This window comes from Grampus griseus (genome assembly GCF_964374135.1).
Source record: "Grampus griseus genome assembly, chromosome: 20".
Lineage (NCBI taxonomy): Eukaryota > Metazoa > Chordata > Mammalia > Artiodactyla > Delphinidae > Grampus > Grampus griseus.
This window is the reverse complement of record NC_139014.1, coordinates 24,490,237-24,517,323: the sequence shown is the minus strand read 5'-3', so window position 1 is coordinate 24,517,323 and position 27,087 is coordinate 24,490,237. Positions and strand designations below refer to the sequence as shown.

Below are 27,087 nucleotides of genomic sequence, written 5' to 3'. Positions count from 1 at the left end.
TGGCATCTTCACCAGCTCGGCCAAAGCTCAGATGACTTGCTTGCAAGCTTCCCCCACCCCTCGGCTAAGGTGGGTTCCCTCCAGATGTCCCCGAGCGCACCTGTGCTCAGGGATCCAGCTGCACCGTGTGCCGACACTCACCCCGTCCAGCTCTCTAGGGACGCCCCTAGCCGGCTTTGCGGGGGAAGCCCACTCAGCAGCTAACCTTGGATCCAGAGACGCTCTGCCGCAATGACCACCGGGTCTCCCGAGTGCCGAGGGGCTGCCTGAAACCCAGAACTCCCACCCCTAGTTCCCCAGCCTGGTCTGAGGGGCACATCCTACAGAACCTCCCAGGACACCACAGCTCCGGCGGGGCCGCCGATTCCTCCTGGAAGTGGACGGCTGAGGGCAGGGGGTTACCTCCGCCTGGAAGCCCTCCACCAGAATGGCAACGAGCAGGTTGAAGAGCACGTAGTTGCCAAAGGTCATGAGGGCAATGAAGTAAAGGGCAGCCCAGGACGACGTGGAGGCCATTCCGTTGTAGAGCACCTTGTTCCAGTCCTCCTGGGTCAGGATCTGCCGGCCGAGGATGGGAGTCAGGGCCTTCACCGGGGGCACCCCACCACCCTGTCCACCCTGCCCTGTTACCCTGGCACCTGAAAGACAGTGACGATGGCCCAGAGCAGGGAGTCAAAATTCTTCCGGTCCGGCAGCGTGTCCCCATCCCTCTCAGAGGCAAATTTGCAGCCGAAAAGATGCATACCCAGGATGCTGAAGACACAGGAGCCACGGGATGGGGATCAGGGCCCCGGCGAACCCCGCCCCCAGGCCCTCACCCCGCTGGCGCGGATGCCGCACCTGCCTCACCTGAAGATGAAGATGAAAAGCATGAGCAGCATGCAGAAGGTGGCCACGTTGTCCATGGTCTTCATGAGCACCACGAGCTGCCGCTGCAGCGCCGGCAGGAAGCGCACCAGCTTCAGCACCCGCATCAGGCGGAAGGTCCGCAGCACCGACAGGCCGCCCCCCTGCTGGCCCACGATCTCCCACACGCTGCAAGGGGCGGGGGAGGGGCGGGAGGCCTGAGCCTGAGCCCGAGCCCGCTGCTTACTCACCCTCCTCCTGCCCCGTCCTTTAGGGGGGCCCAGCAGCACCTGAGGGGCTGGGCTGACCAGCACTGAGCAAGCGGGCCACAAGGGGCCCTCGGGCCTCCAGGCAGGAGCTCGAAGGTCTGGGCGACAGCTCCAGCCCTCCCCACCTCCCCTCTAGGCCAGTCCTCTCCCTCAGTCGGCCAATGCCGCAGCCTCAAGTTATGGAATGTTTGCTTTGTTCTCTTCTAATGAAATCTAAAGCCAATTCCAATAAAGCAGTTCTTCTGGCCCAGGGCCTGGGGGGTGTGGGGGGCAGTGGAGCGCTTTCCCAAGGTCTCGGAAACCCTAAAGCAAGTTGCCAGCAGCTGCGACCGTCTCCAAGCGCTTTGTAAGCGGGGACAGCTGGCTGGGCCTTACACCTCCTCCAACTCCTCTCCAAAGCCAGCTCCCCAGTCCTTGCCCACCCCAGGTCTGCATGGGGTCGAAGACAAGGAGTGGAAACGAGAGCACAGACTTCAGAGGGGCCCAGCCAAAGCAGATAGGAGGCCACGTTCCGCGTGAGCAAGGTGAGGCCTAGGGAGAGGGTGGAGCGCAACGCTGGGGGCATGGAGAATCCTCAGCTGGGGCAGTGTAGAGCCTGTGGGTCAGTGGGGCCTGATTCCAGATCCCTCCACCCCAGAGGAACAGGCTGTGTGGCTCCTCGCCCCAGGCTACACCGAGGACATTCCTCAGGCAAGAGGCAGCAGAGGGGCCGTCGTACCTGATGACAACAATGACACCGTCAAAGATGTTGTAGGGGTTCTTGATGTAGCCAAAGGGACCGTACACGAGCAGCTTCAGTAGCATCTCCAGGGCAAAGAGGCTGGTGAAGACGATGTTGCTGATTTCCAGGGCGTTGGTGAGCTCCTCAGGCTGGAGGACAGGGTGGGCATAAAGCAGCAAGGCTTGTCCCTGAGCCCTTCATCCCAGTCCTCCCAAACACCTGGCCACATGGAGAGGGGGAGAGGGGACAGCAAGCCAGTGGGTGGGAGTGGGCGTGTTGGGAGAGGGGAGTGGTGGTGCTGAATGCTCAGGCTAATGGGGAGGACCCTCCCCCAAAGGGTCCATGAGAAAATGCACTCAGGGGTGGCCACTGCACAAAGCCCCCAGCCCCTGGCTATTTCCAGCTCTGGGTCTCAGACCCTGGGGCCACAGGCTCAGGGGAGGCCTGTGCTGCGGGTTCTGCCCACCTCCCACTGGGTGCTCCGAGACCCATCCTGTCCTGTGCTACTGTGTCAGCTCAGCAGGCCCAGGCCAGCAATGCACTGATGCTGGCCGGTACCAGAGGGTGATTGCCAAGACCTCACACACATACGCGGTCTCACAGCCACACGCAAACCACACGTGGACTTGGCAGCACGCTCTCTTGGACAACTGTTGAGACGTTGCTTTCTTCCAGACACGCACACACTGCATACAGGTACACACAAACACACACAAATGCACACATGCACACACACATATACATAAACACACGAACAAGTATACACACGCAATACCTGCGTGCATGCACACAGAAGCACGTACACACAAACACACTGATGAGCAGAAGGGAGACCCCAGGAAGGGTTGTCACAGATGAGGTGGCACCTGGAGCTGCTACCCGAGTCTAGGACACCCAGGTTAATTCTCCGCCTATCCTGTCAACTCACTGTGTGACTGACCTTCGGCAAGATCCTAACCTCTCTGGTAATTACTTTTATGCTCCTACCCGGGGTCTGGGATTGGGACTGAGGATACAACCTAGAGAGGTCATCAGAACTAATGACAAACTCTACTTCATCTGCTATTCCAGTGCAGAATATTAAGTACCTCCTCCCTTTTAATATTAAGTACTTACTGTATAATCCACCAGGTACTGTAAAATCCACCAGGTACGCAAAAACATGCCAGCTGTGCTCCCTGCCTCCTAGGAGCTCAGAGTCTAGCTGGAAACAAGTTGTACACACACAAAACAGCTGAATAACCACAAGAGACCTTAGATGCTTTGGTGCCAAAGGAAATTATCCAGACAGTGAATCCAGGAGTCCAGGGGAGAGAAGGTGAGGGAGGAACACACTGGGAAAGCCTTCATCGGGAGGCAGCACTTGAAATGAACTCTGAGGGTGAGTGGGGTCTCTCCAGGCAGAGGGAAGGGGAAGGCATCACAGGGTCGAGCCAGGGAATGAGCCATGTCTGGGTAGAAAGGGAGGGGCCTGGCCAGGCTGCAGGCTGCAGCTGCAGAGTGGAGCCCACTGCCCACCTGATGAGGTGTCTTGACCACCCAAAAGCCCAAGATCCGTAGTAGCTACTCAAGAAGTTTGAATTAAATAACCAAGTGAAGCCCTTAGTCCATCAGACACCTCCCCCCGTTTACTCAGCTGCCTCATCTGGCCGGCTGCCCAGGTAGGTCACCCAAACATGCAGCCAGGCCCTGGGCACCGCCAAATGTATCCTAATGGCCCCAATATGTGTGGCCAGCCTGGGTGGGAGGGGGTAGAGCTGGAAGGCAGGGTCTTCTGATTGACTAGCAGGTGAGGGGCATTTGGGGTCTCAACAGCTACTTAGAAGGAGAGAAGCTCTCAGCCCACGGATGGGTTCTCTCCAAAGACAGGTCTGGGGAGCAGGGCCGGGGTCAGCAGGCGGGGCCGAGAGCCAGCTGTCCAGAGAGCGAGTGGCTGTCGTGGGGGCCAGGGTGGCATGGAGCCCGTTGCTCCAGCAGATCTTGAGTGAGATTTTGCTCTCAGACTGTGAGTGGGGGCTTGCCACCTGACCTAGCAAATAGGGTTCACAGGGAGACAGGACCTTCGGTCCCTCCAGCGGGAGCACAGTGCAGGTGGTGGGGAAGGGGCCATGGTCGGGACAATTAAATCCCAGAGCTCAGGGACTTCCCTGGGGGTCCAGTGGTAAAGAATCCGCCTTCCAATGTGGGGGACGCGGGTTTGATTCCTGGTCGGGGAACTAAGATCCCACATGCCGCGGGGCAACTAAGCCCACCCGCCACAACTACTGAGCTCATGCGCCTCAACGAGAGTTTGCGTGCTGCAAACTACAGAGCCCACACACTCTGGAGCCCGCGTGCCACAACTAGAGAGAGAAAACCCGCACGCCACAGCTAGAGAGAAGCCCGTGCGCCACAAAGAAGACTCCGCATGCTGCAACTAAGACCTGATGCAGCCAAAAAAAAAAAAAAAAAAAAGCCCAGGGCTCAGACCCTCCTCCTGGCTAAGTGGATCTCCCACTTTCTGCTCCCAAGTGCAGTCTGTTTCAGAAAGCCATGGTCAGTGAACCTGCCTCCCTGTCACTCTGCAGGCTGCCCAGTTGTCCATCCTTGGACTGGATAAAGATTGGATTGGATTGGTAAGCACGGGCCACACTGGTGCGATGCTCTGTGGGTTCCCAGGCTCAACGTGTGTCTCACCTTGTGCCATCCACACAACAGCCCCCCCCCCGCCACCCTCATTTTGCAGATGAGCACAAGCGGTCATAAGATGGTGCATGACCAGCACAAAGTCATAGGGCAGAGGGAGAGCCAGGGAGCGGGACCCAATCCCCCCTTCCTCTGAGTCCAATAATACTAGGCTGTCGGGATCCAAGAGTGCAGTGAGGGGCCTGTGAACCCAGACACGGGGGTGGACTGAATATATAATGTGTCTTCTTACATACATAAAATTATATTTCACATGAACGTAGATGTATGAATAAAGAATGAGTTTGAAAGCATAACTGAGGTGCATGTATAATGGGTGAATTTTACGACATATAAATTACACATCAAAAAGAAGCTGTCGGAAACAAAAAGTACTAAAGTAGTGAAAGCACTATAGCTTTTGCTATCATGTATTCACTTAATTAGGGAATGCTTAAAGTACAACTACTACCAGGCGTGTGGAGGAGGGGTGTTCTCACCGTTTCCTGGCATTGTCTACAGGGCTTACGACAGTCTGTACCTGAGGGCTCACAGGTACACACACTCACCCGCCAGCGCACCGACCAAGAGCCTCATCAGAAGGATGGTGTGGGCTCCCCCAAGGCCTGCGCGTCACTGCCCTCGTAAAGGGGTGGCGGCAAAGCCTGGAGCTGCAGCGCGCCCAGCCAGCCTCCAGGAGGCAGTGGGACCCAAGAAGCAGGTCGAAAGCAGGGCCTGGCACTCTCCCCCCCTTCCCCCACCCCCGCCTTCCCTCTCTCTCCTCACTGCACACACTTAGGGGCAATGCCTACTCCCTTCCAAGGCTCCGGTATCCCCCATGATCCATGGGAAAAAGTCCTCCTCCCCCAGACAGCCAGGCCTGTCCAAGTTACTAAATTGGAAGCTGGGAATGTTCTGCAAATGCAGGACGAGGACACAGAGACTCAATCTTAGCAACACCGTTGCCCCAGGGACCAGAGCCATGATCACAGCCACTGCAGCTGCAAAGGGACGGGGTGGGAGCCAACTTCTCCTAGTGCCCTCCACGGGCCCTACACTGCTACTACCTTCCTCCCAGGAGTTCATTTCCTCCTTGCTCACACCAAACAAGGGAGGGATGTGGGCTTCCTTGACGGCAGGGAAACTGAGGCTCTGAGGTGTGGTGACCTGATGGAGGTCACACCGCTCACTTAGAAAGGTGCCTCTGCACGTCCCTCCACACCTGTCCACGCTGCTGCCCCCGCCACACACCCAGACAGCCCACACAGACTCACACAAGCCCATCAGGCTGCCAGGTAGTCCCTTCTCTGGTCTAGACTGCATCCTCCCTCCTGTTCACGAAGGTCAAGGCCCACTGGGGGCTTCTGCGAGTGGAGGCCAGGCAGCCTGAGCTTCTCCCACCCAGAGGCCCCAGGCTCTTCTCTGTGCTGACGCTAACTGTAACTCTCCCATCTCCCATCTCCCAACGCTTCCCCTCCCGTTAGCCTGTCAGCTTGGAGTAACTGGGCCCCTGGTAAGCTGCTCAATACTTCCCAGCCCCAGGACCCCCCTGAAACCCAGAGCACCTCCATCCACTAACCCTTAAAGCGCTCATGGTGTGCACAGCACTGCTAAGAGGTGGGGTCGAACCTGAATGCAGGAGGCCTGCCAGCTCGGAGACTTTGCACCTGGGTGACCTCAGGCAAGTCCTTTAACCTTGCTGGTTCCCAGTGGCCTCTTCTATTAAACAGGGTAACACCTCCTTGTGACGAGGCTGCCTTGCCAGATATAGGAGTTAAAGCCTGTGAACACACCCAGGCCAGAGTCCTGCTCAGGCGGCCCCGTGGGCACCGACAGTGGCAGCAGTCCTCACATGTGGCAGGACAGAGAGCCTGCAAGGCCGAAGCTAAGCACCACGTGCGGCAGACACAAGAAGGGCCCCAGGAGCTCAAACTGGCTGAGGTCAGTGGGCCAGTGGGGAGGAGGCAGTGGGAGGAGAACTCCCGTGGAAGGCATCCCCGGCCAGAGCGGCGTGAGCAGAGGAGCAGAGGAAGGAATGTGCAGGGCATACTCCAGGACCAAGGATCAAGTGTCTGCCCTGGTCAGAGGGTGGGAGGGACCACTGGGGAGCAAGGCTGCCAGGTAGGTGGGGCCCAGCCAGAATGGCCTTGACTCCGCTCCACGACTTGACTCAGGCTGGACTCGCCTCTGCCCACGATGCTGCCGTTGAGGCTTCTGGGGGGAGGGGGGAGAGGTGCAAAGCAGTATATTAAGAAGATTAATCTGCTGCAATAGTGGCAGCGTGCGGATGGCTTGGAGAGACAGAGATGGAGACCAATTAGGGGATACTGCAGCGGTCCAGGCGCGAGGCCTGAGAGCCAGCTCTGGCAGACAGGGATGTGCCTTTTGCAGGGAAGGTGCAAGGCGGGGACAAGCCAGACCAGACCTGAGGGGAGGCCTGTACGAGTCACCCCAACCCTGCCAAGCTCCACCTTCGCCCCCCATCTCCTCAGCTGCCACCTCTTCCACGGACCCTGAAATCTCTGCTCCCCAATTCTGACTCCTCAGCTCACCTCACCTCTGCCTTTGACAGTCCTGCCTGCTGATTCCACACCCAGAAGAGGTGGTGCAGGTGGGCCGCAGTGATGGGGTGAGTGTCACTGGGTCAGTGGGGCCTCCCGCCTTCTCCTCCTTCCCCAAGGAGGTGTGGGAAATCAGGGCACGCCTGGGCGGCAGGAGGTTTCTAGGAGACCTCACAGGCCTCATCATACAGGCCTTGCTTTTCGCCGTCCCCCTGGAAGCACTCTAGCTTGCAACGTCGCCTCTCAGCACGTTCTTCTAGCCCCTCATGCCCGCTGGGCCCATTGTTAGGTGTCACTGTGCTCCAGTGCCTCGTAACCAGCGGCACTTTAGCCCCTCCCCGTGGTCTCCTGTCAGCTCCCCAGAGCCACCCCAAGGGAACACACAAGCCAGGTAAGTGCAAGGCCCCCACAGTGCCCGCTCAGCTTGCAGAGTCGACCCAGAGCTCCTGTGACTTAAAATTTTGGATGTGTGGCCCCTGCCCCTCACTCGCCTGCACAGTCTCTCGGCCCAGCTGTGGTGGACCATTTAAAGGCTGCCCTCAGGCCACAGACCTCAGAGGGCTCCTCCTGTCTTGCCAGCTCCAGCCCAGGTAAGTCCCCACCCCCTCTGCCTCTCTGCTGCAGCTGTCGAATTGCTGAGCTCTGCTAGTCAGGAACCTGTGCTGACTGGACAGGAGAATACCCTGCTGGGGGACCAAGGGCTGCTCTGTGCCGGGATTCTTCTTCCTCAATTGTTGGATCTCCATTTTTCACCCCCAAGAGCTGCCTCAGACACTTTCCCTCTCCTCTGCCCCCATCCCCACTCCCAACCTGGCCTCCTGCTTCATGGGGCTCCACTTCCTGCCCCCAGGCAGCTGTGTGTCCTGCAACCTACTCACCTCTCTTCCCTCCTGGAAGGCAGCCAGCCCCTCCTCCATCCCACACCCGCCCACCATGCTCCCCTGGAATCCATTTCATTCCATCAGTTGTCCCTGTTTCCCTCACTTCTCCAGTATCACTTCCCCTGCCTAAAAGCGGAAGCCTTCGCATGGATCCGGGCCTATTTACGCCTGAACCCCAGGCCCCACCACTCCAGCTCTCTCCAAGAACCCTCTTCCCAGCCCTCCTCCTCCGGATGCCTGGGCAGGACCTGAGCCTGCTGCAAGCCCCCCCCCCGCCCCCCCGCCTGATGACTACCTCCCTCTGCTTCCCTGACCCTGTGTGGGCCACCTCCTGCCCTCTTAGGGCTCTTCTCCCTCTCCCGCTGCCTTTCTCCCCTCAGGCCAACATTCCTGAGTTCAGCAGAACCCACATCCCCCCTGGTCTCCCACACACCCCCCATCGCCCCATCCTCCATCTCCCACCTCTCCAGATGTCACTGGGGTGTGGACAATGCAAAACAATCTCCTTCCAAGCCTTGGTTCCTCACCCAGAGAGCCAACCTGTCTGACAGCCTTCCCAGGATGGCCCAGGGCCAGCTCCAGGGCGGCAAGTCCAAAACAAACCCTCTCACCTCCTCTCCCAAACCTGCTCCTTTCCCGACCTCCCAGCTCCATCCCTCTCCAGGATTCAGTTTTGGAACCTAGGAGTTATCTAGGATTTATGCCTGCCCTTCATCCCTCTAGCAGCAGGTGCCCGGGCCCACAGACCTTGGCGATGGAATGGCTGTGCCCCCACCCGCTCGTCCTATTCCCCCTCCGCCGTACTGGGGGCCCTCATTGCCTCTGATCTGAGCGATAGAAATAGCCTCCGGGTCCCTCCCCCAAACCAGCCCACACCTAACTGGAAGCTCCAGCTTCCACAGCACTGCTGGACTCACTTCACTGCTGCTCAGACAACTCGGGGTGGGTTGGGGGAGGCAACACGACGGCCCTTCAGAGCATCCTGTGCCCCCCTGTGCATTCCCAGGCCAGGCTGCCAGAATGCCCCCCCAGTCCCTCCACCGGAACCCTCTGCTCCTGGCCTTAGCTGCCAATCCCACTTATCTTTCAAGACCACCCTCAAAAGCCACCTCCTTCAGGAAGCCCTCCGAAATCCCCCATCTGGGCGTAAGCATCTGTCCTCTGTCCCCGGAAGTCTCCCTTATGGCATTTGGCATATTCATCCGTGAAGCAGAATGACTTTTCTGCTGGAACCTAAGTTTCTTGGGTGCTCCTGGGACCGCCCCCACCCCCATTCTATTATTCTATTCTAACGTGCTGTGCACAGGAGGTGCTCCCCACGTTTGCTGAATTGGGGGAGTCTTAGAGCCAGATGACACCTGGAGGAATGTGAGCACCCCTTTTGCTGGCCATCTCCAAAACAGCACCCTTCTCCCTCCCACCTCTGGAGGACCTTTGAAAGTCTGGGACCAGGGCAACTGTGAAAGACCTCCCCCCAGGTCTTGCTTGGCCCTCAGCCCCAGCTCCTCTGCCTGGAGGCCAAGGACTCCTGGGAGGCCCAAGGAACAGGACAGGTGTCTGTAAACCCCTGTCCTTGAAGGCCACACTGGGGTATATCCATGCCTGTGTCTATCTTCTGGGAAAAGGGTCCCAGCTTTCAGCAGAATCCAGAAGGAGCCCGTGAATCCCCTCAAAGTTAAGACCTACCGCATCTGGACTCTCCCCCACCCCACCCCACCCCACCCCACCCCACCACCAGCTTCCCTTGCCCTGAACAGCTGACTTCACTCACTTATAAATAGAAACGCTCCCTGGACGTGTATCTAGAGTGTCAGGATGGGGAAACAAGCAGAATCATCACCTGCCCTGTCCTCCCCTGGCCTGAAAGGCTGTGTATTCGGGACCCTCCCTCTCTCTCCTCTGCAGGCCAGGAGACCACTGGGCTGTGTGCCCTCCCCACCTCCCCACATGCTGTTGTCCCTCTTCTAGAATATGAGGTTGGCCCCTGCCCTCAGCAGCCCCAAACCAGGAAGGGGGTGATTAGGAAGCTCCTGTGTCCTTAAGACCCCATTCTGGAGGGGCCTCGCCCCCCCGCATACTCAGGCAGAGACAGGTTCCAGGAGACAACCTCTCTTCTGTGCTCCAACAGCACGCTGGATGTCCCACGGGCACCTTGTATGCAATGCCTTCCAGCCCAACTCTGCACAAGCCCCAGTGCTTGCCCCTGAAGCGGAAGCCTGGGTGTCATCCTCGCCGCCTCGTCCCCACAGATATCCAACTGGTGTTGAGGTCTACAGGTTCAGCTACCTGCCAGCTCTCCCCGGCACTCTTCTCTCTGTCTCCAGGGACAGAGATGTATGAACTGGCCAGACCACTGCAGTAGCCCTCTGGTGGGCCTCCCTGCCTCCTGTCTCCCTCTCCCTTCTACTCCCCACGTGGCTTCCGGAGGCCTTTTCATAGAACAGAAACACATATCATCGACCTGCTTAAAACCTTTTGGGGGAACCTGTCACCTTCAGGATAAAATAAATCCAAACTCCTTCCTATGCCTCTCAGGACCTAGCTCTGAGTTTTTTTCCAAACTCATCTCTTGTTACTTGCCCATCCCAGCCCCCACCCAGTGCCCTATTCGTTCTGAACTCCTTATAAATCTCTTCATTTTTTGTGTCTGGTGCCTCTGGCCCTCCCCCATGCTGTGCCCTACCCTCTACCCTTCACTAGCTACTTCCCAATCTCCATTCAAACTCAGCCCTTAGGTCATGTCCTACTGAAGCCCTCCTTGAATCCTTTCCCCAGTCTGGGTCATGGGTGACTCCTCTGTGCATCCTTTCCAAGCACGTATTACATCAAGTTAGTGTGACGTTTACTTGTCGGTGAGGTCTTGGAGAGGAAGGACAGAGTGCCCTGGCCCAGCGTTGTACTGGAGCGTCTGGTTGTGCACCTCTCTTCCCAGCCCCACATGCAGTGACATCACATTGGTGGCTTGAAATCAGCCATAGTAGAAGCATTTACACCATGGAAATTGGCAAATCCTGTAAACACCACAAATCAGGACAATTTTTTCTTTTTAAAGGGCTGGTTATTAAACATTTATCAGCATGCCACTGCTTAGGCCCAACTCTGATGCACAGAAAATGTGTGTGGAATGGATGGATGGATGGATGGATGTATAGTTCACAAGTTCCCTGTTCCAGGCACCGCCCCCTAGTGGGTGGGGCACACACAAGCCCACCCTCCATCAGATCACACTTCCTATCTGAAGTTATAGTCTTGCTCCCTCCTCGGAGTCCTGTGTCTTTGTCCTCCTCACCAGTCTCTCTGCACAAACTACCTGCCACTTCTCCGCCAGCTGGTGGGTTAAGGGGTGGGAAAAGCAGGAGAGTGTGGACAGCATGGGGCCCACCTCGGGCAGCATGGGGTATGACAGAATGGATGCTACCTTGGTCAAGAGGTTGGTAGAGAGCAGCAGGTTTTCCTGTTCTAGACAGGAAAACCGAATGATGGGTAAGATAGGTGACAGTGGGAGACGACAGGTCTGGAAAGGGCACCAGCAACGGGCTGGGCTCCTCCCCCAGGGAAGCACCAGCAACACCCTCTCCAGTGTCCAACACCAAGATCGGTGGATACAACTGCCTCATGAAGAGCACTGCAGGAAGCCATGAGCCTCTGGTCCTCGCCTCTGAGCGTCTGCAGACGCTCTTCCTTGCTGTGTCTCTCAGCTCTCTTGCTCAACTGGCTCCTCCTCTCCTTCATCTGAGGCTCCACTGGAGCCTGCTCCGTCTATCCTTGTTTACATCAGGGTCTTGGTCTGTCTTTGGCTCCCTCTCTGTATCTGTCTGTGTCACCCCTACATCTGTCTGCGTCACCCCTACATCTCTGTGCCTCCACCTGTCTCTGTCTCCTCCCCGTGAGTCCCATCTCCCTCTCTATATCTCTGACCTTCTTGTCTCTGTGTCTCCGCCTTCCCGTCTTTTTATCTCTCTCCCCCTGGGTCTCCATCTTGCTCTCTGTGCCCCCATCTCCCTATCTCTGTCTCTCCCTCCCTTTCTCTTTCTGTCTCCCTCTGTGTATCCATATCCTCCTCTGTGTCTCTGTCTTTCGGCCTCCATGTCTCCTTGCATCCTTCCCTGCTCCCCTCAGCCTGCTCAGGCTCAGGGACCCAGATGGCGGGACATTCATGCCGCAGCGCCTGCAAGCACAGGGCCACGGCTGCTTCTGGGATTTTCTACCGCTCCCAGCCCCAGAGCCTGCCGGGGCCGCAGTCAGTCCTCTGCCTGGCCTGCTGGTGACTCTCACTCACCCCTATGGGGCCCTCGGCAACCAGGTATTGGGACAAACTCCTCCCTGGAGCAGACATTGTGCCACCACTGAGTGGGGACTCCCTTCTGCTGAGGACTTGGGAGGCTGTCCCCCGCTTTCCTCAGGAGCTTGGATAAGGAGATGTTGCAGGCACCGTGACTGCTTGCTATGACTTCTTCCCCAAGGGGGTGTCCTTCCTGATGTCTAACTGAAAGCCCTCTTGCTGCAGCTTCATCTGCCCTCAGTCTCTGTGACTCAGCTTCTTTCCAGCACACTCAAAGCCGCCACCAGCAGCCGAGGAGGTGCCCCGGGGGGAGGGGCATTTGACCACGGCCAGAACTGGGGTAAGGGAGAGGAGGCTGGGATTCGGCCTCGGGAGCTGGCGTAATGGGAGCTTAGGAGCTGCCGCCACCTGGATTGCGGCAGTAGAAAATGCCGCCACAACCAGCCTGACAGAGCAGAGCACCTCTCCCCAGGAGGCTGGCTGAGCAGGCGTGAGACGCACACACCCACGCGCCATGCGCCCAGACACAACACGCCCACCAAAGTGCCGTACTCCCCACCTGCTGACCCTGCAGCCGGTGTCCTGCCCCGCCTCCACCTCACCTCCATAGGAAAGGAACAGGGTATAGCCGGCTGGGTGGGGGTCACTGAGGCAAAAGGAAGGGGCGTCAACATGGTTGATGGCGATGTGGGAGGGGCTGGGGTGCACCCGGCTGGACAGGGCAACTGGGGTAGGAGCTGAGTGGGGTGGACGGTAAGGGAATTCAGAACCCCCTGAAAAGTGAACATCGCACGTTTGCTCCAGCCGGGCTTGGACCTAGGATACCCAGCCTCGACCCAGACCCACTCCCGGCACTGCCCCGTGGCCACGCCCAGCGGAGCCCAGGACCTGCCCCATGGTTGCCCCACCCCTGCCACACCCTTGCGTGCGTGCGTGCATGCGTGCGTGCGTGCCCACTCCACACCCCCTGGCTCCACGTGCCTGTACCCATTAGGTTGGGGCAGTACCTGGCTTCGGTCGGCACCAGGGAAGGTCTGGCAGCCCCGACCCTCCCTGAGCCCCAGAACAGTGAGAACACCCAGGGGAGAAGAGCACAGAAGGGCCTGTGAACCGCAGCACCTGCCTGCTGGCCTCCCTCGTTTCCCGAGAATCTGACAAGGGGGTGACCTGGAAGGCCAAACTGGGGGGAAGGGCTGCCTTCTGAAAGGATTCCTGTGGGGGATGAAGCCAAGGCCGGTTGTGAGGCCCCACGGTACCTGCTCCCACCTCCAGTGTGGGAGTGGGGTCAGTGGGGTTCCCCAGGCCACCCCTTCTGTTCTTGCACAGCTCTGCGAGAGAAGACAGCCTCCTCCCCCTCAGCGCAGATCCCATTGCCTGCAGCCGTCAGCTCCGCAAAACAAGCCTGCTTCCTCTTCCACATGACAGCCCTTCAAATATTTGAAGACAGCTCGCCTGTCCCTGCTGAGCCTCCTCTTCTCCTGACTAAACATCCAGGTTCTTAGAACGATTCCTCAAGCGCAATGGTTTCAAGTCCCCTCACCATGCTGGGAGCTCTCTTCCACCTAGAGCCGCCCTCCCCGTTCACAGCACGGCTCCCAGAACAGAGGCCAAGAGCAGATGGCCTCCCTCCCTACCCCGCCCAGGGGCAGGCTCCAGCCCTCCACTCCTCACCTCCACCTGCACAGCCCCCTGCTGCCTCCAGTCAATCACACCCCTAATTACTGAGTCCGGTGAATGCCCGGGGGCCCAGCCCACCCCCTGTATGTGACTTGTCCCTCCATAAAGGCCTTGCCCCCATCTGATGCTCATCGCTCATTTAAATTCTTTAAAGCCCACCTCCTCTCAGAAGCCTTCCCAGATGAAACACACCCAGCTCAGACCCTGCCCCTGCCCTGGGCAACCTCCACACTCAGAGACTGTATGACATTCACTGGCTTTCACGCTCCAGAGAGACCCCCGCATGGGTGCATCTCCCTCCTGTCCTCCTCCCTGTCATGCAAGCTAGCAGCATGGAGAGGAGACCGAACACGGGGTGGGAGGGGAGGAAGGCAGAGGGTCCCCAGCCCAGGGACCGTGCCCTTGCCCATGTCCCTACCTGCTCGTGGTATTCGATGCCCATGCTGAGTGTGTTGACCAGGATAGCAATCATGATTCCCCGACCAAAGTACTTGCTGTCCACAATCTTCCGAAAGGTGTCACAGACCAGCCTCCAGAAGGCCAGCACAGAGTTGGGCTCCACGTCCAGCCCCAGGCTCCGTCGACGCCAGCTGTGGGGATTCTGGCGGTCACCGTGCTGGGCGTCCTGTGTGAACTCATAAACTGCCTCGCTGTCTGAGTCAGGCATCTCGTGGCCGGCGAGCTCCACCTCCCCTGCCCCAGTCCGGACACAGTAGGGACAGCTGTCTGGGCCACAGGCTCCACTGTCTGCCTTCAAGCAAGGGCTGGAGATCTTGCAAGAGCTTTGGCAGGCGCCTGGGACAGGAGAGTAGAGGTTAGAGACTCCAGGGTTTCCAACTTGGGGTCACCCTTCCCTCAGAGTGTGTATAAAATGAGTGGGGGAGTTTGGGATTCTTTCAATGATGGGGGTGCTAGGCACTTGGTGGGCAGGGGTGCTGAATGACTTGCAATGTGGGCAATCCTGAGTAAGAGAATGCCCCCAAATGCCAATAGCATCCCACTGACAGTCACTGCTGGTTGTCCTAGGGTTCGTGCCGTTGACCTAGGAGCCTTCAGGGAGGAGCCTAGACCATCTTTCCTTCCCAGGGAAGCCAGCCCTGCATTAACACTGCTTTAAGTAGCATTTTCCAAGGGTTCCTTAAGACACACACCCATACATGTGTATTCATGTATGTTCTCATACCAGACACACGCACATGTGCACTAGACACACACTCGCATACATGCATGTACTGTGTACACATGCATACAATTTATGAGTCACACACACACAGCCAAACACAAGTGTGCACAGACCCATACATACCACACGGTGCACGCGTGCCAGGCATGTGCACACATGGGCGTGCACACACACCAGACAAGAGCACCACCCCGTGTGCACGGACACGCACCTATACACATCAGACACGTGTGGACACATGCACATATGAACACCAGACATGTGCATGCAGACGGGCACATACACACACCAGACACCTTCATGCGCGCGCACACACACACACACACACACACACCCCAGACTGCGCATGTGCACAGTGACCCATCCCAAGACGCCAATGTCGATTTAAATACAGCTTTGACCGTAGACTGTGAGAGCCGAAAGAAACCTCAGCGACTACCCAGAGAAAGCATGGATTTGAAGACGCCTGGCTCGGGGCCCAGCCCTTCCGCCTGCATGCAGGAGGACATCAGTAAACACCACTGACAGCTGTGATGGTCCCAGCCCTGCCTTTTACACAGAAGGAAATAGAACCATGCGTGTGTGCGGCTGGCTGGCGCCCCTTGGCAGGGTAGTAGAGGAGCTGGCACGAGAACCCTTCCCACTGCGTTCTGTGGCGGCACCTTCCTGTCCCAGCCCACATTCCCACAGAACAGCCCACAAATATCCCACTTCTCCCACGTGCCACATCCTTCCTGAAACACAGGGCCTGGGCTTCGGCTACAGCGAGTCTGTCTGTGGAGGAGGGTGTGCCACCCTGCCTGACTGGGGGATGCCCCCAGGGGCAAGCAGCTCCCTTCCCCTCGACACTGGGTGTTCCACCCATCAGCCTAGCAGCCCCTGAGGACCTGCTGCACCAAGCCCCAGGTCTCCCTATGGGGACGGAGTGACACTCATGTTTACAAGAGCGCCCTTAGCACGGGACGCGGTGCTCACCACAGTCACACACCATTTCCCCTCTGAACCTGCAACGAGGACTATAGAGCCTCAGAGTCAGAGGGCCCCGACTCCACCCCTCACCAGTGGCACGGCCTCGGGCAAGTCACACAACCTCTCCGAGCCTCCTTTGTCTCATCAGTAAAATGGGGATGATAAGGAAGTTTATCCCTTAAGCTGCTGAGAGGCTCCAGTGGGGTTTTGCCTGAGGAGCATGTGACAGGCACACAGCAATCCATCACAACTGCAAACAGCACAGAGCAGAGCACGTAGCACGTGCTCATTACACGACAGCTGTTGTTATTACTACAGTGTAGGAATTATGATTCCCGTTTTAACAGATGAGAAAATTAGGGCTCAAAGAAGCGATGTGACTCGCTGAAGGTCCCAACGCCAAGAGTGGCAGGATGGGAATCCAAGCCCTGTCCTGACTCCAGACGCCCCAGTCCTGGCTGGGATGGGATATCACCCGGTCCCTGGGTGAGGGGCACCAACGTGCCTCCACCCAGAGTTCTCACCTGTACTCTGCGTCTCCAGCAGCTTGTGCATAGAGCTGTAGGGCCTGGGTGGGATGTTGAGGCTGGTGAGGGTGGGGGGTCCAGAGGTGGGGGCCACCTCCATTAGCCCCTTCTCTTTCAGCATCTCTGGTGGAGGGCTGGTGTGCATGGTGGGGTACACCTTCCCACTGCCCACAGTCCTGCCCGATGCTTCAGACGGCGACCTGGGAGGGGGTGCCTGGCAGCGGACTGGCTCCAAGTGGCAGTCAGCATGGTAGAAGCTGTGCACAGACTCTGCACCCCCCGGAGGGCCCCCGGAGAGGGCGAGTGTCGAGGGTGGTGGCAGCATGAGCCGGCGAGATCCATTAGCATCCTTGTCCTGGATCTGTGGGCTGGCCCGGGGGACCCGTAGCGTCCCATTGCCCAGGTGGTAGTGGTGGTGATGGTGGTGGTGATGGTGCACCAGGTGGTGGACAGACGGACGGCGGTGGGAGCGAGGGCAGCTGCCGCTGGGCTGGGGCTCCTGGCTCCCGCGGGGAGCTGGGCTGCTCAGCAGCCCGGCCCGCACGCCCGCTGCCCGGGAGACCTGGGCCAGCCTTCGGGCTGCTTTCCGGAGGATGTACACGAGGTACTTGAGCAGCTCCTCATAGCAGCTGCCCGGCTCGGAGAAGCTGGCCAGGGTGCTAGCGTTGGACAGGAACCGCACCCGCTGCTCCCGCATCAGCTGGCTTTCCCGTTGCTTGGTCTCTGAGAACTGCGTGGCAATCACCACCAGGCACAGGTTGATCATGAAGAAGGAGCCCACCTATTGGGGTGGGGACAGCAAGAGGAGACAGCCTGAAGGACAGGGAGCCACAGTGCCAGCCACCGAGTACAGAGTGATCCCTGTGGGCCAGGCGCTGGGCTCAATGATTGTCCAAGCATCATCCTGTTTTATTCTCATAACGATCTCAAGAGGGGACACCTTTACTGTCTCCATCTGACAAGTGAGGAAACTGGGGCTCAGAGAGGTTGAGGAATTTGCCCATGATCATTCAGCCCATGCACAGCAAAGCTTAGACTTGAACCAACCTCTATGGAATTCCAAGGCATTGCTATTGATCATGAGGTTATCTGGCAAGGATATCTCCCAAACTCCCTGCCCCTCAACATGCCCATCCTCCGAGATTCTGGGCACCCCCTCCCCAATTCCCATTAGGAGTTAGGTAAGGCTGTGGAAATGAATGCTATCTTGGGGACGTGGGGTTTTCACATCGGGTTGAGCTTTTGAGATCTTGGCAAAAACATTGTTCACAAAACTCCTGCTTCTAGCCCCAAGTCTAGCTGCGTAAGCTTGAGTGCGACCCTTAACCATGGGACCTCGGTATCCTCGTGACCACTGGCCTTGGCCTTTCCCCTCCCCCAGCTGGGTAATGGGCTGAACGCTGAACCCTGCAGACTAGCCAGCTTGCCACTCTGACTTGGCCACACTCCCCCGTCTCCACCTCCATGCCTCAGTTTCCCCCGGGCTTCTGGGGTGGCAATTGCTTGGCTAACAAACCGGAATGAAGGTAATGAATATTTATGGTGACAAAGCAGATTTTTTTCCCTAGCTTGTGTCCTAGTAATTATGATAATTAGCTTCACTAGTGTGATTCCAGAGAGCTGTTTGGAAAGATTTTTCATGGGGTGTGTGGGAGGGTGGAAACAGGCCCCTTACCTCTCTGTCTGCTTCCTTCCCACTCCCCAAGCCCAGGGAGAGCTGAGTGGTGAAAAGATCCCGTGAAAAGGTCACGAAACCACTTCCCAGAGGTGCTGGCCTTGCCACCCAGGTGACGGTGGGGGGAAGGGAACAGGCCCCTACGCTTCCATACCAGGGATGGTTGGGGGTGGGGCGTCGTTCTTCCTCAGGGACACCTCCCACTCACCGAGAGGTCTTTATTCTGACTCTCTGGGGCCTGCCTAAGTCCTGAGTAGATCTTAGTCTCTTTCTCTCTTTCAGATTTCTCTTTCTCAATATCTGTCCCTCTGTCTGCCTCTGTCATTGGCCTCTTGGTGACATGGAAAAAGGGCTGGATTTGGAGTCGGTGGCCTGGGGTTGAATTCTCAGCTCCAGTGACCAAGCCCTCTGAAGCTCAGAGTTCTTATTTAGGAGATGCGGCCACAGTCCCTGCACCTGCCACCCCACAGGGGGCTCTGAGGATTAAGCAGGCAGCAGACGTGACAGCGCACTTCGGCAGCGACGCTCAACCCAGCAAGACTAACCCACAGCACATGCAAAGCACCTGACGGGGTCAGACAAATGAGGAAACGTCAGCTTCCTCGTCTGTAAAACGGAGACAACAACAGGCTCTTGGTGAGGATTAAATGCACCAGCACATGAAAAAGTGCTCAGAGCAGGGACTGGCACATAGTAAATGCTCAATAAATATTAGCTATAAGTGGTAGCAATTAAATTATTAATCATGAATGGTAGTGATTAAATATTGCTACTTTTTGCCTCTGTCTTCTATCCTCATAAAGTCTTGGAACTTCTGAGCTGGAACAAGAGATCCCACAGTGTTTCTCAACACCAAATGATGGGAATTCGGGGTGGAACAGTTCTTCGTTTGCAGGACTGTCATTTCAGGGTGCCTGTTATCTACACCCCACCCCCCCCAGCAAACTGCCGGTAGCGCTCCCCTAGTTCTCGTAAAAAACAGGACCACCCTTTGCCATTTCCAAATGCCCCCTGGGAGAGGCGGCATCACCCTGGGTTGAGGACCACCCATTTTAATGATGAGGAAACAGATGCCCAGGGTGGGGCTGGGGGGCCTCATAGGGAAAGACTTGCCCAAGATTTTAAGTGGTTCTAAGTGATAGCCCTTGACCTTGGATTACCTCCTGACTCCGCATGACAGGTGCCTTCTGCCTGTGTCTCTATGGGACTTTTCCTGAGAGCTAGAACTTCAGACCAAGCAGGCCCCCTCTCTGGACTCCCCCCACCCATTGCCCCAGGATGCCCCACCCCACGGGGCCTGAGGAGTCACTCACGATGATAAGGAGGATGAAGTAGGTGAAGTTGTAGAAGGAGTGCGCGTCCATCACAAAGTACATGATGTCGACCCAGCCCTCCAGCGTGATGACCTGCGGAGGTGGCAGAGGGCAGGCTGCTTCTGGGCCCCCTAAAGCCTCCTGCGGTCTCCTCTGGAGGCCCTGACCCCATCCCAACCCCGAGGACAAGCACTCCAAGCCGGGACTGTGTTCTGGGGACCCTCCCAGCGCCCAGGCGGCCCCACCTGGAAGATGGCAATCCAGGCATAGCCGATGTTGTCGAAGTTGATGGCGCCCTTGAAGGGGTTGTGCTCCCCTGCAGAGCAGTTGGTGTAGTACTGGTTCCAGTTGACACAGGTAGTGTTGCTGGAGCTGTTGTAGGCCTCGTAGTCCAGGACACAGGGCGGGCCGCCACCCCCGTCCCCGCGCAGCGTGGGCACACTCCTGCAGGAGCGCATGCCGTTCTCGCGAGGCTGGGAGCAGATGAAGGGGTTCTCATCCTCGTTCTCGGTCTGGTAGTAGCGCTCCAGGTCCACGCTCAGGGGGCTGCGGAGGAAACAGGGATGAGGCTGAGAGCAGGGTTCTCGGGGGACAGGGCCCAGGCGGGGAGAGCTGGGTGGAAGAACTGAGGCACACAGGGCGAGCACTGGGAAGGGGCAGGGATGCATGGGTGCAGATGGGGTGCGCCAGGAGCATGCAGATTGAGGGTGAAACTCCAGAGTCGGGACGTGGGAAGTCTCCATCCTAGAGCAGAGGTTCCCAACGTAGCTGCACTTTAGGCTCACTGAGGAGCTTTTAAAAATCCCCACGCCCAGGCTGAACCCCACACCCACGAAATCGAAATGGGCAGTGGGGAGAATGAAGGCCTTGCCGTTGTTTAAACTCCCCAGGTGACTCCAGTGTGTAGCCAAGATTGATAACCAGATATGTCACTAATAAGAGAACAGATATGTCACCAGCAACAGGAACTGAGGGAGGTCCCAGCCCCACAGCCACTCCCAGGTCACCTCCCGGCCCATGTGCCACTCACAGGCTGAAATTCTCGGGCAGGAAGCATCGGTTACGAAGCAGCCCTGCCCACAGCTGGACGCCAACGATGCCAAAGATGAAGAAGACGAAGAAGCACAGCAGCAGGACGTTGCCCAGCATGGGCAGCGTGTCCAGCAGCAGCGTGACGAGGATGCGCATGCCTGTGGGGGCAGAAGCCACGCTGGGGGTGCCAGGCTAGCCGGGCTAGGCTGGCTGCCAGGGACCTGGCAGCACTCCCAGAGGGGGCCCACCGGGGCCTCTGAGGCTGAGACAGCCCGGCTCAGGCTGGAGGGAGACCAACAGACACTGCTAACTCTGCAGGCAGCCCTCGCAGCCCCTAACCCCTACCCACTATCCCTCTTGGCCTGCCCACACCAGTCAGAGCACAGTACCACCAAGGATGAGCAGAGTGGCCGCAGTTTCCAAAGCATTCTCCGGCACCGCATCCCACTTAACTCTCCCAGCTTCATCACAGAGCTGATATCACCCCAATTTGCAGATGAGGGTTGAGGCTCAGAGAACTAACATGACTTGTCCAGTACCACAGAGCTGCTAAGTGTAGGTGCCAGGACTTAGACAGGCTCTCTGCTTCCGCATCCCACTCCCCAATACACACACACACACACACACACACACACACACACACACACACACACACACACTCCCACCCTACATCCTAATCACCTGACCTTTCTAAGTTATAGACGCCAAAGTCATTGGGGAAACCAAGGCAGAGAACTCCAGCAAGGGCGTTAGCAGGCAGGAATTTCCCTTTGAGAGCCAAGCCCTCCGCAGGGGCCAAGATGCCCTGCGCTTCACCATGGTGCTGAGGCCCTCCCTGAGTCTAGTATGTGCTTGGTCCAGACCCTCACATCAGGACCTGAGGACACACAGGTGGCCGTCAGTTAACAACCCCTTCCACAGGGAAAGCCACCACAAACATGCCCCTAAGATGCTGTTAGGGATACTGCCCTCCCTCCCCACTCCAGATCTAGGACATCTAAACTAGCCCCCAGGCCACCAAACCTTTGTCAAGCACACAGACCTCTGGTGGCTAGTTTCGACCCCCAAAGTGACACTCGTGGCCCCCTGACCCCTCCAGGGAAAAAGCTTCTAAGCAGCTGCTAACTACTGCTCCTGGTGACCGAAGTGGCCCTGCCCCGCCCCTGCCACTCAGTCCCTCTCCCCTCTCCCCTCTCCCAGCCCCCTTCAGCTCCTCTGTGCTCCAGCTGAGATCAGTTCCTCAGGGTTTGCATTAAGGGAATTACACCGAGTAGTTAGAGGTCTATAATAATCTGCCAGCGATCACCTGGGGCGCGAGAGGAGGGAAGACATGCCCCTCATCTGGGGTTCTTGTTAACACCAACAGACACCAACGCCTGGAGGACACACTGAGCAGCTCTGCCCACCCAGACACACACACACACACCCCACAGGCACACACACAGGCACACATGCACACGCAGCAAAGGGGGCTACTGCTGCATCAGACACTGAGCCCCAGAAACGTGCCCCCACCCACCCCACTCCTGGGACGGCAGCAGAGACCATCTGCAGCTTGTGTAGGTTGGGGAGTTGCAAAGGGGGCCTGAGAAAGGGTGGGGGGCGGGATGCAAGGGGAGCTGGAGCTGCCAAAGCCTGGCTGGCTCAGAAACTAATGCGGTTTAATTTAGATAATTGTCCCAGCAGTCAGTTGCTGCAGAGGCTTGGAAGGGTGTGGGAAGAGGAAGGGGACACAGCGGGAGGATGAGGTGTGCAGCGGCCTTGTCTTGAGAGAAGTCATGCTCGGTGTGGCCGGTGCTGTCTCACCAATGAGAACCAGACCGCGTGAGAGGCGGTTCTGGCTAGAAAAGGCCCTCCCACTTTGCACCCACTCCTCCTGGCCTGCCAGCCTCTCCACCCTGCTCCCACCGCCCCCATTCCACCGGAGGGAGGGTGATCTAGCTGAAGGGAAGGGGTCATCTGAGACATTCCTGAGACTCTGACCTAAAATCAGGCTGAAATGAGGGGGAAGGGCCGCAGCCCGGGTGGGGGTTCCCTTAGGCTCCAGCGACCCAGCTCTCCACTGAGCCCTTGTCTCAGGGGGCCTGCCTCAGTGTTCCAGGCCCGCATGAGGCCTGTGAGTGGCCAGGAGGTAGGGGTGGGGTCTGAGATTCCCATATCTCCTCTTGGGGTTCTCCGCCCAGGGGCCGAGGGCTGAGGGGTCACTCACTGGGCACCCGGTTAATGGCCCTGAGCGGTCGCAGCACACGGACTGTCCTGACAGCTGAGAAGCTGACGTTCTGCAGGTCCAGCGAATACTCCAGCATCCTGCAGGGAGGGGCCCAAAGGGAGGCCCTTTGAGTCTGAGGCCGCCGTGGGGGTCAAAAGAGGTCAATGAGGAATCCTGCTGTGGTGGGGCAGGAATCCTCCCCCTCCACCAAGGGACCCTGAAAAGCCAGCTCTCTCCCTGGGGGCAAGGCCACCCCTATGCCAAAGACAGACTCCTTATCAGAGAATGAACAGAGGAGGGTGTGGATGCAGGGGCCTTGGAATTCAGAGAAGTACTGGCTCAAGCACTATAGGACAGCCCCGGACCCTTGGTGGACAGCCAGGGAGAAAGTCGCACTGTAGATGGGCTGGGGGAGGGGGCCGGGCCTAGAACTGGTCCTGGGGAAGGGACCAATCTGATCCGTCGCTCTCCTGCCCCAAGCCCAGGCCCTCACCCTGCAATGACGATGAAAAAGTCGAGCCGGTTCCAAGTGTCTCCCAGGTAACACTTTTTCCCAAAGATGCCCAGGGCCACCATCTTCACCACCATCTCCACAGCGAAGAAGGCAAAGATGAAGTCGTCAAAGGCCTGATGTGGGGACAAGAGGCTGCTGAAACTGAGAAAAGGGTGGGGGAACAGCCCCCTACCCCACCCCCACCCCCTCCTCTGGGCTCAGGGCCTCTCGCAGAGAAGGTGTCAAGGTTATAAAAATCAGAAGCTGCCCCCTCCTGCCCCCACACACATGCTCACCTGCAGAATCCGGCAGCGCTGGGAGTCACAGGCGATGTCTTCACACGGCCGGAACATGCCCAGGGTCACACAGTTGAGAAGGATTACCAACATGCTGATGCGCTCAAACCAGGTGCCAGGTGGTCAAGGAAACATCTGGCCAGGGTGGAGTTGAGCCCGGGCCCCCACGCCCTGCCCCAGCACCTCCCACTGCTTGACCTGCCCACCCCATCTGAGATGTAGCCAGGTGTAGCCGGCTAGTCCCAGCTCGGGTCATCTCACCTCTGTTCCCAGCTTCCTCTTCTGTAAAGTAGGAAAAGCCACAAATACCCTGACTATTTGCACAAGGCATTTGGGGGATGAAATCGATCGTGCCAGGCACCGAGAGTTTGCTGCTGAATCTGAGTCTTATTCTCCCTACCTCACAGGGAAAAATGTGAGAAGCAAATGAGATAATGTATGTGAATGTGTGACACAAACCTAAAGTCGGATTATGCTTGCCTTACAGTTTACCAAGCACTTTCACAGCATGTCACATCGGATGCTCACAACAGCCCCGAGAAACATCCGGGCTAGATCACCTTCTTCCCCGGAATCCAAGGAAACTGAGGCCCAGAAGTCGTGTGCTGAAGGTCACGGGAAAGACCCGGAGGAGACTGAGTTTTCCAAGCTTCTGATCTGGGATAGCAGCTTCCATAGCTGCTCAGGCTGCAGGGAAGGGGTTGTCACGACCGCACTGGCCCCAGACAGACAAGCACCACAGAACTGGAGCCTCAGGCTGCCTCTTCCCCAGCCAGCCCCTGGCCTCTCAAAGCCCTCACACGGCCTCCAGACACATTCACACAGTTAAATAATGAGGACCCACTACGCACCAGGCCCTGTGCTGGACATAAGCCCCCAGCCTGTGCAGAGCAGACAGTACCCTGTATACAGACCATGCCACCATCACACCTTCTTACGGCTTCCAGCGAAGCCCCACCCTCGACCAGCAAAGACTCTGTTTTGCAACAAGGGGGAGAGAAGGGTCTTTCTAAACCCTGAGTCCTTCCACGGAGTGGATTTCATTAAGGGGCTCACTTCCAGCCCATCTACAGGAGAATGTAGAAAATGGCCTCTGGACCTTAGAAAGTTCTGGGCACCAGACTCACAGATAAGTGACCAAGCATCCTGTTTTCTCAAGGAAAACATGAGAGGGCTGGGGAAGAGTAAAGAGGTTAGAAACAAGCAGAGAGTGGGGGGCCAGGGGAAGGAGAAGGCCTTGAGGATGGAGGTAGGGAGGGTGTCATGGCAGCCCACAGCGTGACCCACCAAGCCAGACTCAGTGAGACAGAGAGCGCCCAGCGCAGATGGAATCTTCCTGTCATAACTCCACTTCTAGAGTGAGAAGGCTTTGGCCAGGGACCCAAGGACTCACCTTGAAGCTGATCCCAGCCATACCCCATCTCTGTCCTGAACCTCAGACCACACCCCCTCTCCGGGAGCCCACACTCAATCACCTCAAGGCCCTTCTACCCCCTCCTGTCACCCAGGCCCTTTTCCCGCAGACTCACATCCCTTCCCACCAGCAGGTACCCTACATTCCCAAGGCACTACAATTTCCCTAATCTTACATCCTCACAGGAATAAGAGTTAAAAAAAAAAAATTCTAGGCTTTTGGGGTAAGTTGATGGAAGGGGGAAATTAAAAGAGCTCTGTTTCCATGGAGCTGTTTTCCTCCGTGGAGCCGGAGCCCAGTGGACCTATCCCCAGAATAAGGGTCAGCCAGGGGTCAGCCTGGAAAAAAGGGGACAGGGAGGGAGCTCCCTTGGGACCATCGTCTGAAAAGGGAAGGACACGATTACCTTCAAGAACTGGCCTGCTTTCCCCAACCTAGGCCCCTCCTCTCCTCTATAGGGAAGAGGGTTCTGGAAGGGACCCATATGAGCAGATGTCCCTACATAGGGGCAGGTGGGTAGTTCTCCTGGGAAGAGGGGCTCCCGGGACACTGTGTGGGCCCCTCTAATGGCAGTGTCATCTGTGCCCTTGTCTCATCTCCCTCGCTGAGGCACGGGCACTCTGTTACCCCCAAGCCCCTACAGAGCCTCGAGTGGTGCCTGGCGTGTAGCAGGTGATCAATACACGGGAAGAGTGAATGAATGAAGAGTCAGTCAGTCAATCAGCCTCCCTGCCTAGAAGCCAGATGTATCTCCCCATTCATGTTTTCCTACCTTGTTTGCTTCGATAGTGATGAACTGATGATGAGTGGGGGTGGGGGGAGAAGTGACACCATAAAGGGGCTGTCCCTCTGTCTGTCCCCACCTTACACATGCTCACACTGAGGCTTCTTATAGCCAGAGTCTGCCTCCAAACAACCCCACCTCCAGCTCTTGACCACAGAAGCCCCTTCTCAAGAGCCCTCTTGGCGATTCACCTTACTCCCGGGTACATCCTGCCACTCTCACCTCTCCCCTTCCCCTATAGGTAAACATAAATGGACAGGGAAAACACCAAGGCACAGGAAAATTTGGGACAATCTGAATTAAGGAATAATTAATGAGGGGGGGGGGTCTTTCACCCTTCTCAGGGTAGGGCTCATTTCCTTGGGAATATGGCCGTATGTCACTGGGCCATGTTCCTCTGTTGCCATAACAACAGGAAGATGTGTCACCAGGTGGTGTGGATTTGTTGCCATGGTAATTAAAGGGACCCCCCCCCTCACATATGGACTCCCCTTACCCAGGCTGCTGTCTTGTCCTCACACACGGAAGGGTAAGCGGGGAGACTCACAGGTTATCAGGTTGGGGGGGAACCATGTGACAAATCCCCATGGCAACCAAGGGAATGGGGGACATTGGTTGCCATAGTGACTATGAGAGACCTGTGCAGTCACATGTCTACTGTTGCTATGGTGACTGTCCGGGCTGGAGTGGATCCCAAAGGGGGAGGTGGGTAGGAGAAGGGAGGATCTTTCGTCTCCCCACAACCCACCATCAAAAGCAGAGAAAAAAGGAAATGGCAGGGTGAGGAACCCCACTTCCATCCCTCCTCCTCCTCTCCCTCCAGGAGAGAGAACTAGAGCATGTTATCTGAGTACTTAGTCCTCTCCGTGGGGCTGTATCTAGAGCCCTTGCCTAGTTGGGCAGCTATAAGGGAGAGGAAGGTAGAATGAGGAGGGAGGAGGGCTGGACCACCTCCAGGGGCACGGGGGCTCAGGGCAGAGCGCGACTGAGAAGGGAAGCAGGCCCCCCAGCTGTCCCATTCTCTGCTAGGAGCCTGCTAATCCGAGACCTAAGAGCGCTGAAGAGGTAAAGGGCCTGGACCCAGGAGTCCTGGCCTCCTACTACTCGTTGGGAAGGTGGGGTGCTTGCCTCATTCACCCCCGGAGAGGCTGGTGTTTATGGGATTCAGCATTCCCCAGAGTGGGGTGAGATCTAGGGGCTCAGGAGGGGGCTCCTGCTAGGAAGGCTGAAAAGGGGATTCCCCCAGCTGAGCACCCGCCCCCCCCCCCAACTCCCACAATCCTGTTTCCCG

At 57.5% G+C, this 27,087-nt stretch overlaps 1 protein-coding gene across 30 annotated transcripts in view; it reads right to left on the bottom strand.

The window, feature by feature from the left end:
- The window catches only part of CACNA1G (calcium voltage-gated channel subunit alpha1 G), a gene marked incomplete at its 5' end in the record, with an annotated part of 61,966 nt that overhangs the window by 30,911 nt on the left and 3,968 nt on the right, over positions 1-27,087 (bottom strand). For 29 of the 30 annotated variants that reach the window (XM_082679085.1, XM_082679067.1, XM_082679081.1 and 26 more), the window contains 12 exons: positions 403-558; positions 639-753; positions 850-1,035; positions 1,834-1,985; positions 14,320-14,696; positions 16,578-17,361; positions 19,569-19,661; positions 19,814-20,114; positions 20,599-20,758; positions 22,810-22,907; positions 23,303-23,436; positions 23,599-23,717. In XM_082679085.1, coding sequence (XP_082535211.1) covers positions 403-558; positions 639-753; positions 850-1,035; positions 1,834-1,985; positions 14,320-14,696; positions 16,578-17,361; positions 19,569-19,661; positions 19,814-20,114; positions 20,599-20,758; positions 22,810-22,907; positions 23,303-23,436; positions 23,599-23,717 — 2,675 coding nt within the window. The remainder of the gene's footprint in view (positions 1-402; positions 559-638; positions 754-849; positions 1,036-1,833; positions 1,986-14,319; positions 14,697-16,577; positions 17,362-19,568; positions 19,662-19,813; positions 20,115-20,598; positions 20,759-22,809; positions 22,908-23,302; positions 23,437-23,598; positions 23,718-27,087) is intronic. The other variant, XM_082679069.1, reaches the window with a different exon arrangement.